Source organism: Nuphar pumila, chromosome 15 (genome assembly GCF_984573655.1).
Source record: "Nuphar pumila chromosome 15, dmNupPumi1.hap1.1, whole genome shotgun sequence".
NCBI classification, from domain to species: Eukaryota; Viridiplantae; Streptophyta; class Magnoliopsida; order Nymphaeales; family Nymphaeaceae; genus Nuphar; species Nuphar pumila.
Window position 1 is genome coordinate 22,550,581 of NC_143263.1, and position 15,665 is coordinate 22,566,245.

At 38.3% G+C, this 15,665-nt stretch overlaps 1 protein-coding gene across 1 annotated transcript in view; it reads right to left on the reverse strand.

Annotated features, from left to right (window-relative positions):
- The window catches only part of LOC149814783 (subtilisin-like protease SBT6.1), a 30,044-nt gene that overhangs the window by 8,720 nt on the left and 5,659 nt on the right, over positions 1-15,665 (reverse strand). The window contains exon 4 of the mRNA XM_089990659.1: positions 6,122-6,238. Coding sequence (XP_089846785.1) covers positions 6,122-6,238 — 117 coding nt within the window. The remainder of the gene's footprint in view (positions 1-6,121; positions 6,239-15,665) is intronic.

Below are 15,665 nucleotides of genomic sequence, written 5' to 3' on the forward strand. Positions count from 1 at the left end.
TATGGAGACCGACATTGGAAGCAAGATGTTTTAAGTTGAGTAAGAGTAAGACAGAATATATTGAATGTCGGTTTAGTAAGCAACGAAGTAGTGATGGGAGTGTAGTGAAGCTTGGTGAGCAAGAAATACCGGTGGACGATTGTTTCAAATATTTGGGATCTATCATTCAAAAGTATGGAGAAATTGATGGAGATGTAAATCATAGGATAAAAGGTTGGGTGGATGAAATGAAAAAGTGCAACTGGAGTGTTGTGCGATCGTAGAATGCCATTGCGGTTAAAAGGAAAGTTTTATAGGACGACTATTAAGCCCACTTTACTATATGGTAAAGAATGTTGGGCTGCCAAGAGACATCATATTCAAAAAATGAGTGTAGCTGAGATGCGTATGCTTAGATGGATGTGTGGAAATACAATAAAAGATAAGATTCAGAACGAGGAGATACGTAAGAAGGTAGGCATTGCACCCATTGAAAATAAGATGAGAGAGAATCGTTTACGATGGTTTAGACATATTCGGCGAAGGCCTAATGATGCTCCAGTTAGAAGGATGGAGAAATGAAAAAATATATTAGTTAAAAGAGGTCGGGGTAGGCCTAGGAAGACTTGGATGGAGATGATAGGAAAGGATATGAATGCTTTGAACCTCACCGAGGACATGGCATTGGATAGAAATGAACCGAGGACATGGCATTGGATAGAAATGATTGGAGGAAAAGGATTCATATGGAAGACCCAAAATGATTTTCTTTTTAGTTTCATATTGCTGACCCCAATTGTTTTGGGATGAAGGCGTAGTTGTTGTTGTACTCGCAGAACAAGGCAACCGTAACAGAAAAGAACATTCGGGGGTTTATTATGCATTGGTGTTTTATTAACCCGAATGTCAAACTGAAACTGAAATCCTAAAGGAGCGGTTGAATAACCGAGAAAATCTCACAAAGGCCCAAACAACATGATGCATCCCTAACTTTTGCAGAAGAACGTAGAGCTACCACCTAGGATAAATTTAGTAGTCCGGGTCCCCTAACTCCGAGAACTAGGAACCAACGAGCCATTGCCGCTCGAATCAAGAAGCACATGTCATCGAAGCTGCGTACCACCTACCCTCTTCAAGGTAAACCTGAATCTAAGTGGGTTGCTAGTTTATTAAATTTGTATTTCCCGATTTATCAAGTTTTTTCCTAATTTGCACCCTAGCTCAAAGACACTGGAATTTCTCCAAAATTTTGAATCATACCACAGTAGTAGGGGACACCGTCGATCCAGCATCGGATGCCGGCAAATAGGAGGTGGGCGGCAGCCCCGCCCCTCCTCCGTCTCTCTTCTCTGCACTTAGCCGGACGAAGAGAGAGGGCAGCTCCGCCCCTCTCTGCTCCTCCTGTTTCTTCTTCATTTGCTCTCTCTCCCTTGCTCATTCTCTCTGTTGTCAGCCGCCCTCCTGCCCCTCTTTATCTCTCTCTGTGGTGGCGGCACCGCCTGGTGCCACTGCCTTACCAAAAGCAGCAGCACCAGAGGGGTGACGTTACGCCCTTCTTCCTCTCTTCCCTCCCCTTCTCTTCTACCTTTACAGCAGGCAAGCCAGAGCCACTTGCGAGGGTGGCTCTGGTTCGCCTAAAGAGAGGGTGTCGAGCACCCTCTCCTTTTTTTTTTATCTGTGGTGAACGCTGACTAGAGCCACCTACGGCGGTGGCTCTAGCTCGCCTAAAGGAAGGTGATGAGCACCCTTTTTCCCCCTTTTTTCAGGGGCAACCGTAGGCTGCTGCTACTTTTCCGAGACAACCGACAGGGGGTGTCAACTCCCCTGTCATGCCACGAGGTGCTGTCAACAAGTCGGGTTGTTTGGGAATGCGTCCCTAATTGGGGGCGTCAGAGAGGGTGAGAGCCCTGTTGTGTCCGGACCCTGTCGCTCCCTTATAGCTCAGTGTTAGCCCCCCTTTGTTGTTGCAAGATTGGGACTAGGTCGAGCTCAGCCAGACCACCGAGCCCACCCCCCTCTCGTTGGTTGCGTAGCCAGCTGAGCTAAACTCAGTTAGAAATCATCGTCACCATAAGGTTTTAGACCAAGTCATCTGAGCCTGGCTCGCTTTTTAGACCAAGCCGTCTCAGTTAGTAAACTGAGCCTGGCTCAGTCAAGCTTTACCCCCCGCCTCTCGTACCGAGCCCAACTCGATCCAGTTAGCTCAAACTGGGTTCGAGTTTGACCCCTGCGATGTAATCATCGTCACGATAAGGTTTTAATATCATCCTTTATGCAGCGCAACGTAATCTTTTTAACACTCCATGCCGGCACAACAGACGCGACATGCTTACCAAGGAATGAGCCTTTAAAAACCTACGCTCGGAATCGTCAACGAGTCCGACCATCTCCGAGGTAGGTGAAAGTTGCATATAAAGACAAATGACAAAATACTTCTAACTTATATATATATATATATATATATATATACACACACGCGTTTTTAACTCAAGGACGCAGTTTTGCGTATTCTTGTCCATTTAAAATTATGTCATTTACTTTGTCATTGTGTTGTTATGTGCACAGGCTACTGCTTACGCAATTTATTTAGCCTATGTACGGTTTCGTAAATCGTGCACTATTTACGCAATTTATTTAGCTGATGTACGGTTTCATACATCGTGCATTGCTTACATAATTTATTTAACCGATGTGTGGTTTCGTACATCGTGCATTGCTTACACAATTTATTTAGCTTGATGTGTGATTTCGCACATCGGGCCTTGCTTTATGTCATTTACTTTGTCGCTGTGTTGCAATGTGCACAGGCTTACATTTTACTATATATATATATATGACTTTATAAAGTATGCGTACTCCTGCCTACCTCAGATTATGCGTACATTTAAAGACGCAGATTAGCGCATCCTTGCCAAGTCTCTATTTAAAAAAAAATAAGGTTTTCACATGCGAGATTTCAAAGCTCGTATCATTCGTTGTCTCAAAAAGCAAAAACAAGTATTTGGCGTTTGTGTATTCGCAACCGAGTCTTTCCCAGTGTTACCGGAAGCACCCCTATAGTAGGGGAAGCGCGCTTCCCCGATACGCGCTTCAGAAGCGCAAAACGTCGCGCTTCAGAAATACGTGGGGGAAGCATCCCCTTTTTTTGGGAAGCACACTTCCCTTTTATGGGAAGCTCGTTTCCCCCACGCTTCCCTCTTTTTTTTCATTTTTTTTTTCTTTTTTCGCTTTCCCCTCGCTTCCTAAGTCGCTTCCAGTTCGCTTCCTAGGTTGCTTTCGAGACGGTTCATGACTCGCTTCTAAGTAGTCCCACGCTTCCCGCTTCCTAAATTTTTTAAAGTGCTTCGCTTCCCGCTCCCGCTTCATCGACTGACAACCATGGTCTTTCCCTCAAACCTGTGTAATGGAAAGGCTTCGACTATGTAGCCCTAAGTGGTACATACGTTAAGTCCTTCGTTTTGGTATCCGAAATGACTCGGATATTTCTGGCCTAAAGCACGGGACTTTGAAATTTTTAAATAATGTTGGGTTTCTTTCTGAGAAACTGATATCCCTCTCATCGTAGTGGTACTATCAAACATGCACGGCATGTTAGTACTACGATGATTGGATGAGAGGTTTATGGTAACCTCGTGGCATTAAAATGTACAATGATTAAAAGAAAATCACATAAATGGTTATGATTCACCTTCATGGGCAAGATGCTCGATTTGGTTTGAAAGACCAGAGCGTGTACAATGGATCGTCAGTTAAAAATAGAACCTGACATACTTATTCGTTTCTTTGGTTCCGTCAAAGAAGAAAATGAGATGGTACAAAAACTCCGATGGGCTTGTTAACAACTACGGTCCTCGAGTAGCAATTGACTCGGTGTCCCTGGTCATCGGAGTTAGGGGACTGGGCTACCAAAAAATTATCCTAAGTGGTAGATCTCATGGATTTCTGCAAAAGTTTGGATGCATCCCTTGCCATGTATGCTTATGGAGAATTCTCTCTCGGTCACTGGCCTTCCCTTTAGGAGCGGACTCAGCTAGTTGTCTGTAGTGTCAAAATACATAGAATAACAAACCCCCGAACAGTCTCAGTTGTTTATACGTTTATCCTGTGCGTACCCTCAAGACTGTTAATATCGAAACACGATTATCATGCTCATTTTGCTTATTCTGAAATGCATATCATGAAAAGAACAACGTATATGTTAGTCTTATTCTGCTATGCACCTACTAGATTTTTATAAGTTTGACACATTTTATGGGGTACAAGTGATGATTAGGTCAGTACAGCAGGCGATGGCGCGATGATGTGATGATATCAAGATTTCACTCTTTCTCTAACGTTTCGTTCCTGAGCACGTTTTGTAATTTTGCATAAGGGTTTTCTTTTGAAATTTCTCTTTTGTATAAACTTTAATTATAAAAAAAACTTGTTTTGAATCTATGTGGTCTCAATGCTTATACGAAGATACAAATCTATTGTGTAAACTAAGGTTCACCTCTAATGCACCCAAGGACCGTTGACTTGTCTTTTCAAACACTATTTTTCCGCTGAACTGCTATTTTAAACTCTGAAAAAATGATTGATTGCAAAGCTTCGATTTTTTCCTAAAAAATTACAAGTTCGGGATTTTGGGGCGTTACGATAAACCCCAATTATGAATGTGTGTGTGTATATATATATATATATATATATATATATATATATATATATATATAAATGAACAACAGCCTAAATCTGTCGAGATCACATCACGATTCAGGCAGCACCCAAGAGCTATTAACGACCTTGCTGAAATCAATGTATTACAGCACTCCACGAGCTGACCTCAAAATTAGCTCTGCCTACAGATATACGCACAAAAAAAAAAAACCTTCGAACACCATCAAAGACACCAAAACTCTACCCAAACATGGTACCAATTTGTTCCTTAGGAAAAAAATGATCAGAATCCATGCAAACCCAGCCTCTAACATACATCGACTAGATCAGAAGCATCAAATCTTCAGAACTGGTTGCTATTTACCGCTACTTTCAGATATTCAGAAAAGAACAAAGAATTCCAAAATATGACCGATTACCAAAGTTTTTGACTCACACCCCTTCTAAATTCACAAGAACTTAGATTTTTAGGTTCACCAAAAAAAAAACCCAGCCAAGAACCTATTTTTCAGATCAGCCAAAAGAAACAATGTTTAATAAAATCATAAATCTGTGCACAAACGCAGATTTGATCATTCTCAACCCACGTTGATTTAATTTAGGCTAAGTCCCTGCCTATCGTGCCTCAAGAGGAAGGACCTATATATATATATATATATATATATATATATATATATATATATATATATATATATATATATATATGGGGTGGCTATTATGGTACTGAACCAGTATGGTCCTGTGGCACTTTGTACAGGTCCAATCACCAAATGCAAAAGCTAACCTTTGGAACACTTTTGCATCTCTCTCATTCAATAGCATGAATTTAGTAATCTCATGCTTGAATCATGTGCATTTATATGAAAGAGCAAGAGAATTGGAAGGTTGCCAAATAAAGAAGAATAACAACTATCATAATGTAAACTACTACGAAATGAATAAATTCATAAAGCAATTCAAAGGATCTAATAGCATACAAAACTCTACATACATGTGTGTGTGTGTATCTATCTATCTATATATACATATAGAGACAGAGAAAGTGATGGAAACCTACAAAATGAAATATGCAAAATGCGTTTTTCAGGGAGTCTTTTTTCAATTTTGATCATATAGAAGTGATTTCACAGGGGTTGACTCTTGCTTTGCCTGATTCCTAGACGTAAGTTTTATAGGGTTTGAAAAATCAACGACCCAAAATCTTCATAAATTTTCAAGGCTAAAAAAAATCAAGAAAACATGATCCAAGTGTCGATTCCTAGCAAATCGACCATGCAAAACTTATCTACCAGGACATAATTGTGAAAAAAGTGGCAAAACTCATTTGGACCCATTTTTCATGTTTCGTGCATATACACACACATACACATAATATCAAGCAGATGTGACACCCTTCAAGAAAATGACACTAGGATAAAGCAAACATGACTTCATCATCCACGGAATTACAGTATGTTACTTGAACCCCTGATCAGTAAGCAATTACCTTTTCGACAAATGGAAGGTCTAAGTAATCAGGTCCTCCAATACTCAAATTTAAGACATCCATATTTGTTGCAATGGCATAATTGAATGCATCAAGAAACCATGACGTATACGACACCTGCAATTTGACTGAATACCAAGCATCTCATAATCTTGCTACTGTTTAGAAAGCTAAAACTAGGAAACAAGAATAAGCCACTCAAAAAGCTCAAAACAGATGAGATGTGACTTGACAAACAAAGCAAACTTATAGAACTGCTTAAAACTACAATACTGAAATGATAAAACGTGAGACAAGTGTTAAAATACAATAAACATTTGTAATATATTTAGTTAGTTATTCTAGCTGCATAGTCTAGTTAGTTTGTAATTAGGATTAGGTTGTCTTTTTAACTTTTCGGACTTAAGTGCTTTTTGACCAAGTCAAAAAGCACTTGTATCATTAGAGTCTTTTTGGACTTTAGTGTTTTTTGACCAAGTCAAAAAGCACTTATTTCATTAGAGTCGTTGGACCCCCAACGGCTCTATTAAGAGCCGTTGGGAGCCCAACGACTCCTTGGCTCCCTATTGTGAGCATTATAAATATGGGGTAAAATCCCTTTGTACAGGAAACTTTTGTGTGGGCTTTATCCCACTTTAATGAGAAATATTTTTCACTTTTTTTGTGTGTTCACTCTTTTGAGTATTTCGGTTTTTGTAAGTGTTGTATGAACCATTGTGTTCATTGTGAAAGATCATTTGTGAGCTTCTTTTTGAAGTTTCGTTTGTGAGCTTCCTCTTCTTACATGGTATCAGAGCGACAATTGTGATCAAGTCATTTATCTCGGTGCATTGGGAAGCATGCCACTCAAGTTTTGAAGAAGAAGAGACGTTCTTCATCAAGTATATATAAAAGTATGATCAAGCAACGCTTAGAGGTGTGTTCGTATCTATCATTTGTGGTAGAGTACATCTCCTTTCTCTACTCTTATTATTTTTCTTTCTTCTCCTTATTAAAACCTTGTAAAATAAATGACAATAATAATGCCACCATTAAACCCATCAAGCTTAATGATTCAAACTACGTCACATGGGCTTCAATTATGAAGCACCTCATACGAGAAAAGGGGTTTTGGGAATTAGTAGATGGAACCAACTCAAAACCTAAATTAATCCTCGCAAAGATCAAAGGTAAGAAAGAAATACCTCTTACGGAGGTAGAAAAGCCTATAACCATTACCACTTACGAGAAAAAGTGAAAAGAATGGAGAATGTGACACGTCAAGATTATGTCTTAGCTCATAAGTAATGTGGATATAAAAAAATGTTTAAGTCTTGCAAAGTTTGAACATGCAAATGACGCTTGGGACTATCTTAAGAGAATGTATTCTTTTAAAGACAATGCACATGTATGCAATCTACAACATCAAGTTTGTAATATGGTTCAAGGGGACAAAAGCATTAAAGAATACTATAATGGCTTGTCAGAGTTATGTGAAGAGTTAGCTCTTATCGAACCAAAGTGGCATTGTCCACAAGACATCGAACTCCGCCAAAATCAAATGAATCTGGAGCACTTTTTTCAATTTGTCAATGGACTAAGATCAGATTTTGAAGCAAACAAGTCCATTCTTCTTCATCGAGGAAAGGTTTCTTCAATTGCAGATACGATAGAAGAATTGAGCATGGAGGAAAATCGGCTCAAAAGTAGAATTGTCAAAAGTGATGACAACTCGGTTCTAGTCGTATCTAGACCGGGGAATCATGTTCGCAGTTCGCACTTACAAACCTCCAAACTATGAAAGAACGAATGACGAAAATGATTTTGAGAAGAAAAAAGTAATTTGTTACTACTATCGTGAGCCAGAACATGTAAAAATTTACTGTTCAAAACTGAAGAAACCATATGAAAAGAAGGTTGCCTCTGTCGGACCTCCACAAAAATCCAATGAATCTTCTATTGGAAGCATGTCTCTAGCACAACTAGTGGAGTCACTTCAACCACTGCTCAAGGGGGCGTCTTCCTCCACTGGAGCCGCGGTTTCTTCCATTAGCACCTCAGATCCAAGTAAATCTCTTTGGCTTCTCGACTCAGGTGCTTCTTTTCATATGACCCCAAATATTAATGTTTTATCTAAATGTCATAACTCAAATGGGTCAAATGTGTTTACTGCTGATGGAACATATCTTGAAATTAAAGGAATAGGAAATTTCGAAAACTCTAAAAGATTTTGTATTCCACAAGTTAGATATATTCCTAAACTCAATTTAAACATTTTATCTGTTTCACAATTAACTGACCATAGATGTAATGTTTACTTCTCCTCTCGTGAATGTTGAGTGCAAGATCATCAGTCAGGAAAGTTGCTTGGAGAAGGCCATAAAGAAGGAGGCCCTGTGTCACATGGGTGCGGGTGCGGGGATTCGGCACTTCCAAAAAACCCGGGTGCGGGGGTGCGGTAGGGGCAAAAATGTAATATATATAAAGGGGGTCGTTGTTTCCCCCCAGGTTTTTCTGCTGACAGCTGCTGTCAACAGCTGACAAACAGCCAGCTGCTGTCAGCAGACTTTTTTCTTTAAAAAAAATCGTTGTTTCCCCCCAGGTTTTTCTGCTGACAGACAACTGTTGTCAGCAGATTTTTTTTTAAAAACAAAATTCGCAGCCCTAACAGACAGCAGCTGTCAGCCCTGACAGACAGCTGCTGTCAGCAATTTTTTTTTTAAAAAAAAATCGCAGCCCATTTCATAGGGCAAATTTTAAAAAATAAAAATAAAAAAAGGGACCTAAATGATCCTGGGTGCGGTCAACGCACCCAGGATCGGGTTGACCGCACCAGGTGCCTCACCCGCACCCGCGTCGAGTCGCGTCGACGCGGGTGCGGCACCCTGCTAGCCGAATCCCTGTGACATAGAGGAGGCCTATACTACATGAAGTTTTTAGAAATACGTAAGAATACATTATGTTATAGTGTTCAAAAAGTTGACTTAGACTTATGGCACAAGAGACTTGAACACCCTAGTGTATCCAAGCTCCCAAAGATGAAAAACTTTTGTAATTTTGAGAGCTTTAAATGTGAAAAGTGTATTCTGGGCAAAATGAAAAAACTATCATTTCAAGAGACAACCTTTGTCTCTTTTCGACCACTAGAATTAATACACTCAGATGTGTGGGGCCCCACACTTATTTGCTCAGAAGGTGGCTTCATTTATTTGTAAATTTCATAGATGATTTCACAAGACACACTTGGACCTATTTTCTTAAACACAAATCTGAAGTCTTTTCACACTTTCAAATATTTCATCAGTTAGTTAAAAATCAATTCAAAGATGATATTTCAATTTTTCGCACTAATTCAGGAGGAGAATTTTTGTCCAAAGAATTTAAGAATTACTTAAACTTGCATGGCATTATACAGCAAAAATCATGCCCGTATACTCATCAACAAAACGGGTTAGCAAAAAGAAAGCATAGGCACACCATAGAAACAACAAGAACCTTATTGATCACACATCAAGTACCTAAGGTTTTTTGGGCCGAAGCCACGTTAACCGCAGTTTATCTTATCAACAAGATGCCATCATCTTCCTTAAACAATATATCTCTGGTTGAAAAACTTTTTAAACAAATCCCAGATTACTCCAGGTTAAGAGTTTTTTGGTGCAAATGCTTTGTTTTTTCAAACAAAAATGATAAATTCTCTCCTCATGCTATTTCATGTGCTTTTTTAGGATATGCAAGTCACCAAAAGGCTATAGATGTTTTGATCTCAAAACTAGAAAATTATACGTCTCAAGGAATGTATCCTGGAAAAAGAATGTTTTTTTGAAAATGTGAACTCTAAGAAAATAGATGAATAGTTTTTTCTATTGGATCTAGTTCCAAAAAATGTTGAAGTTAATATCGCAACAAATCCAGAAGAACAACTCGATATATGACAAATTCAGAAGCTCTTAATCCTTCTGATTGCATTTAGTACTCTAGGCGAGGTAATTTAGAGACACCTTGTGCTCTCGAAAAATACACTAAAGAACAGGAACAAGTACCCACTAGAAAGTCATCGAGAGTCTCTAAAGTTCCCAGAAAATTTGTGTTGTACGAGTCTTTTTCACCAAAGTATCAAGCCTATATTGCATTAATACATTCCTATATAGAACCCTCTAACTATGATACAACAAAAGAACAATCTGAATGGGTCGAAGCAATGTCAATAGAATTAAGAGCCTTAGCAAAAACAAATACTTGGACTATCCAAGATCTTCCATCCGGAAAAAAGCCTATCGGATGTAGGTGGGTGTACAAAGTAAAAACCAAGAGTGATGGCACTCTTGAAAGGTTTAAAACTCGTTTAGTTGCCAAAGGCTATTCCCAAGAATATAAAATAGATTATGAATAAACATTTTCTCCAGTTGCTAGAATGACCATAGTTAAGATCTTGATAGCCCTAGCATCTTTAAAGAAATGGCATATATATCAAATGGATGTTAAAAATGCATTCCTTAATGGGAACCTAGTTGAAGAAGTATATATGGAACCACCACCTGGTACTAATATTCTCAAAGGAAAGGTTCTTCGATTAAACAAAGCTTTATATGGACTTAAGCAAGCCCCAAAGGCTTGGTATGATAAATTTAGCCAAGTTATGATTGATTTTGGTTTTCAATTTTGTCTTACTGACAGTGCGTTGTTTGTTAAGAATTCTAATGCAGGTATCATCATTTTTCTTCTCTATGTAGACAACATGATCATCACTGGAAGTGAACATTAAAAAATTTCTCAAAACACATTTTGAAATGAGTGATTTGGGTTTTTTAAAAATTTTCCTTGGCATAGAAGTTGCTTATTATTCCAGAGGCTATTTGCTGACTCAGTCTAAATTTGCCTTGGATATTATTGGCAGGTTTGGTATCACGAACGAAAAGAAGGTTAATACTCCTGAAGTTGTAAACATCAAAATAAAAATTGATGATGAAGAACCACTTAAAAATCCACCACCTTACAGACAACTTGTTGGGGCACTGTCTTACCTCTCTATTACCAGACCTAACATTGCATATGTCGTCCACACAACGAGTCAATTTCAGCATGCTCCTACCATTGTTCATATGGGAGTTGTGTTACGCATTATTCGATATATCAAAACTTTAATTTTTTGAGGACTTTTTTTATTTGCTTCTTCCTCCTTTGATTTAACTGCTTATACCGATGCAGATTGGGGAGGTAATCCCAATGATCGACACTCAACTACTAGATTTTGTGTGTTTTTAGGTGAATCATTGATTTCATGGAGATATAAGAAGCAACAGAAAGACTCTCTCGTCAACTAAAGTCAAATACAGAGCGATTGCTACAACCACTATGGAAGTGATCTAGCTAAGGCGTTTGCTTCATGACATGAGTGTTGAAAGTACAGGAGCATCAAGACTATGTTGTGATAACAAAAGTTCTATTTATATTGCCAGCAACCGAACATTCCACAAACGCACCAAGCATATCGAAAAGGATTGTCACTACGTATGAGAGAATTTCCTTCATGGCACCATTGATGTAAAAACTGTGATCTTTAGCTATTATTTATAAAATAAAATGTTTTGAAGTATGCAAATTGGGCCTCAGATCCACATTTCGGATCTAGGACCCATAAAGTGGTCTTTATATCCACGTTTATACTAAAATTAAAAATATAAATATAAATAATAAATATTTAAAACAAATAAATATATATATATAAACTTAATACGAGGATCCACAGTTGGATCCATCTAGATCCAACTTGTGGATCCATATCAAAGGGTAAGACGCAAACCCAACTCAGGGTCGGTTACTGGGTCCCAGGTTCGGACCCGGGTCGCGCAGTGTGTAACAAAAGCACATAAGGGAAAAAAAGGGCAACCCGATAAGGGTTGCTCAATAAATCTGAAGCAAAGAAAAAAGAAGAAGAAGAAAGGGGTTAGCTTTGGCAGGGTCTCAGTCGTCTGGGCACCTGTGCTTGTCGTGGTAGGGCCAAGGCAGGCCCAGCCAACTCAGTCAATCGGCTGGGTGTTAGCTTAGGGTCTCAGGAAAAAGAAAAAAAAAGGGGAAAAAAGGGGGATTTATTTTCAGTAAGAATTATCGTCGGCTCTTTCTAAGTGAGTTCGATGGGTGTAAGGGGGTCCCTAGTTTGAATGTCGTGAACGCAGCAGAACAAAATTTTAGTGTTGTAACCTGCTGAGTTTCTTTTTTTGTGATGTTCTTAGTAAACCTGCATGAAGACCATGTATTTCTTTTGAATATGCAATTGCTTAACCGATGTCTGAGTATATTTAGGTGCTATCGATTTAATATACAGATTATAGCAGGTTCTGATCTTTTTCTTGTTAACTTTATACTGTTCAGATAATTTCCTTTTCTGAGTATATCCCCATACCTACATTAGTAAATGTTCTAAATTATTAATACTCAAACTGTCATGTGTTCCAAATTATGGGTTAACACATGTCGATGGGGATAACATACCAACATGCTATGTAGAATTGAGTTAAACTAGACACACAACAGAAGGAGAAGGGATGTTCCAAGCACTGAACATCCTAAACAGCATGTCTGCCGACCACAATAAATTCCTGTTTTGAAATGGAATTTGCATTTGCTGATCTTCCCAGAATCATGTCTATTGCTATATTTTATATTAGAAGCTTTGGAAATGAACCTATGGCATGGAAAATCTGAGTCATCCTATCCATATGGCCGAAATGTAAGAAAAAAATATGATAAAATAAAACTATAAATAAATCAATATATGCGTCTTGTAGTAGGTGTTGTATCTGTATACCTCTGGACTTTGACAGATGGTAGGGTTTCAGTGATGTGTATGCTGAAACAAAATTTTCAAATGCCTATGACTAAATAGGTCTGTATGATTAAATGTTCAATTGTAGTGTTGACTACGTGAATAAATTGGGAGCATGTGTGAACTCCAAAATCTGGAAATTTTAGGGCATATGTATAATTGTTGAATATCTACATGCTGATGGTGAATCCACGCATTTGCTGAAATTATGCATTTACGTTAAGTCTGAATATTGAGTATGAGTATGCATCAAAGGCGTATACTAAAGAGAAATCATTTCATTGATTGTTGAGTATTTACTTAATGTTTCTATGCATTGATATGAATTCTCATCTTCAAGAAAAGTATGCAAATGCTAAATGATTGAGGTTTCATTTACCATGAACGTGCATAATAAACAACTTTGTTCACGTGCACACCCACCCACATGGAGTATGCCTTGACATGGATACGTATGTATGGATGTAGGAATTACACATAACAAAAAAATGCATGTGAGGTGGAAAATTACATACTTATGATTGACTTTGCTTTGTATGGGTGCACGTGCATTTGGCACAATAGTTTGATGTTATATAACACATCACTTTGGTCTTGTTGTGTGATGCATCGATGGCCTAATGGATCATCACCGGCCCGGAGAGCCGTGGACTTTGTTGTTTTTCTTATATGTTTAATTGCATCACTTAAACCACACAAGTTGGTATGACACACTACTACACTGCTTCCTGTTGTCCTCACGGGTTGGAGTCCCGTAAGGGTCCCCGCAAGGGAGTATGTGGGTTTTCACTTTACTTTTGCATATAATGTTGCAAACTTAAAGAATTGACTTTAATAAAAATATAAGAAATAAGAACAGTGTAACTTATGTTCTGGGATCTTCTGTCTGGAGAATAGAGATCCAGTCTTAGAGAGACTGTGAGCATACAAAAACTCAGTGTGGTTAATTTTACCCGATATTGAGGTTCCTTCTCCTGACCACGGTTTTAGGGAGAGTCTGCCACTTTACCTGGGGGTGGTGTGTTTGTCACAATTGTGATTGTTTATGGTACCAAAGAAGTGATACTTGTGGGCGTTGGGTGTCCCTTGTGTCCCCGACATTAGATGTAAAGGTCTAATGTTCCGAAGGTGATTCGGTCGAGGGTTAAGTTGGAACCCAGTAATAAGATACAAATTGTGTGTTAAGCTACCCTGGGAACCTAACTTGACCTTTGGGATCTTACCCGTTAGGTGTATCCGCGGGCGATGGTAATTAAACATAGAAACTTAAATTGTATGCATTTAATAAAGCATGCATATGGAAAGGAAACTTAAATGAAAGACAAATAGATGTTCATACATTACACATAAATCATGCATAACCTTGCTATGCATTAGGACATGCATAATTTACTTCTCTTAAATGTTATATGTTGTTGGATGAATGATGGTTAATCTTTAATGCATGTGGAATTTCTTGCTTACTCAAATTAAATACCTGTTGTTGATTAAGGTTTTTGCATACTTAATAGATGTTGCAGGGATGCTTAAATTGGATTGAGTAATTGTCATAATTGCTTTCCTCAAAGAAAATTGCATAAAATTGTACCTGTGTTCTTTATGCTTACTTATTTTCGTGAAAGGGATCTGTACGCAGAATTCTTTAAATTTCTGACCCCCTTTTTTTATAGTTTTTCGCATGAGCAGGAAATCAGTGAAACGCCTGGTATTTGGGAAAGTCACGGGTGTCACGCACTTGCTAGATAGATCACATATGGACATCATGGCTCAACTTTTGTTTCCTTTTCGGTTCATTTAATTAATATTGCACTCTGAATAATTCATTTATGCAAGTGCCGCTAGGCATATTTATCAGTATTTCAGTAAATGAATAAATGATTGGTTTGGTATGGATGATAAGTGTAAGCTCTATTGTGGTGTGTGGTTATCCAGCGGTGAGTGAAATTGTAAAGGCCCCGGATCTCTGGGAATATTTTCACATCTTGTTTAAAAAAAAAACTCGCATTTTCAAGGAGCATGAGTTTGGGTCGTTACAATTGATCTACCATATGTTACCTCAGAATATCAAGTGGCAGATTTCTTTACCAAACCTCTCGTTGCTCCTCAATTTCACTTTCCCTTGGAGAAACTTTCGGTTATTCAACCGTAAGTTTGGGGGGGGAGTGTTAAAATTTAATAAACATTTGCAATATATTTAGTTAGTTATTCTAGCTGCATAGTCTAGTTAGTTTGTAATTAGGATTAGGTTGTCTTTTTAACTTTTTGAGCTTTAGTGCTTTTTGACCAAGTCAAAAAGCACTTATTTCATTAGTCGTTGGACCCCCAACGGAGCTGTTGGGAGTCCAACGACTCCCTATTGTGAGCATTATAAATATGGAGTAAAACCCCTCTGTACATGATATTTTTGTGTGGGCTTTATCCGACTTTAATGAGAAATATTTTTCACTCTTTTGTGTGTGCACTCTTTTGAGTATTTTGGTTTTTCACGAGGGTTGATTCAAAATGACCGGTTCGAAAATAGTTTTTGTAAAAGAAAATCAACACGAGGGTTGATTTGAAATGACCGCTTCGAAACCAGTTTTTGAAGAAAAGACGATCAACACAAGGGTTGATTCGAAATGACAGGTTCGAAACCAGTTTTTGCAAAAGAAGATCAACACAAGGGTTGATTTGAAATGACTGGTTTGAAACCAGTTTTTGTAAAAGAAGTTGTAATGAACCATTGTGTTCATTGTGAAA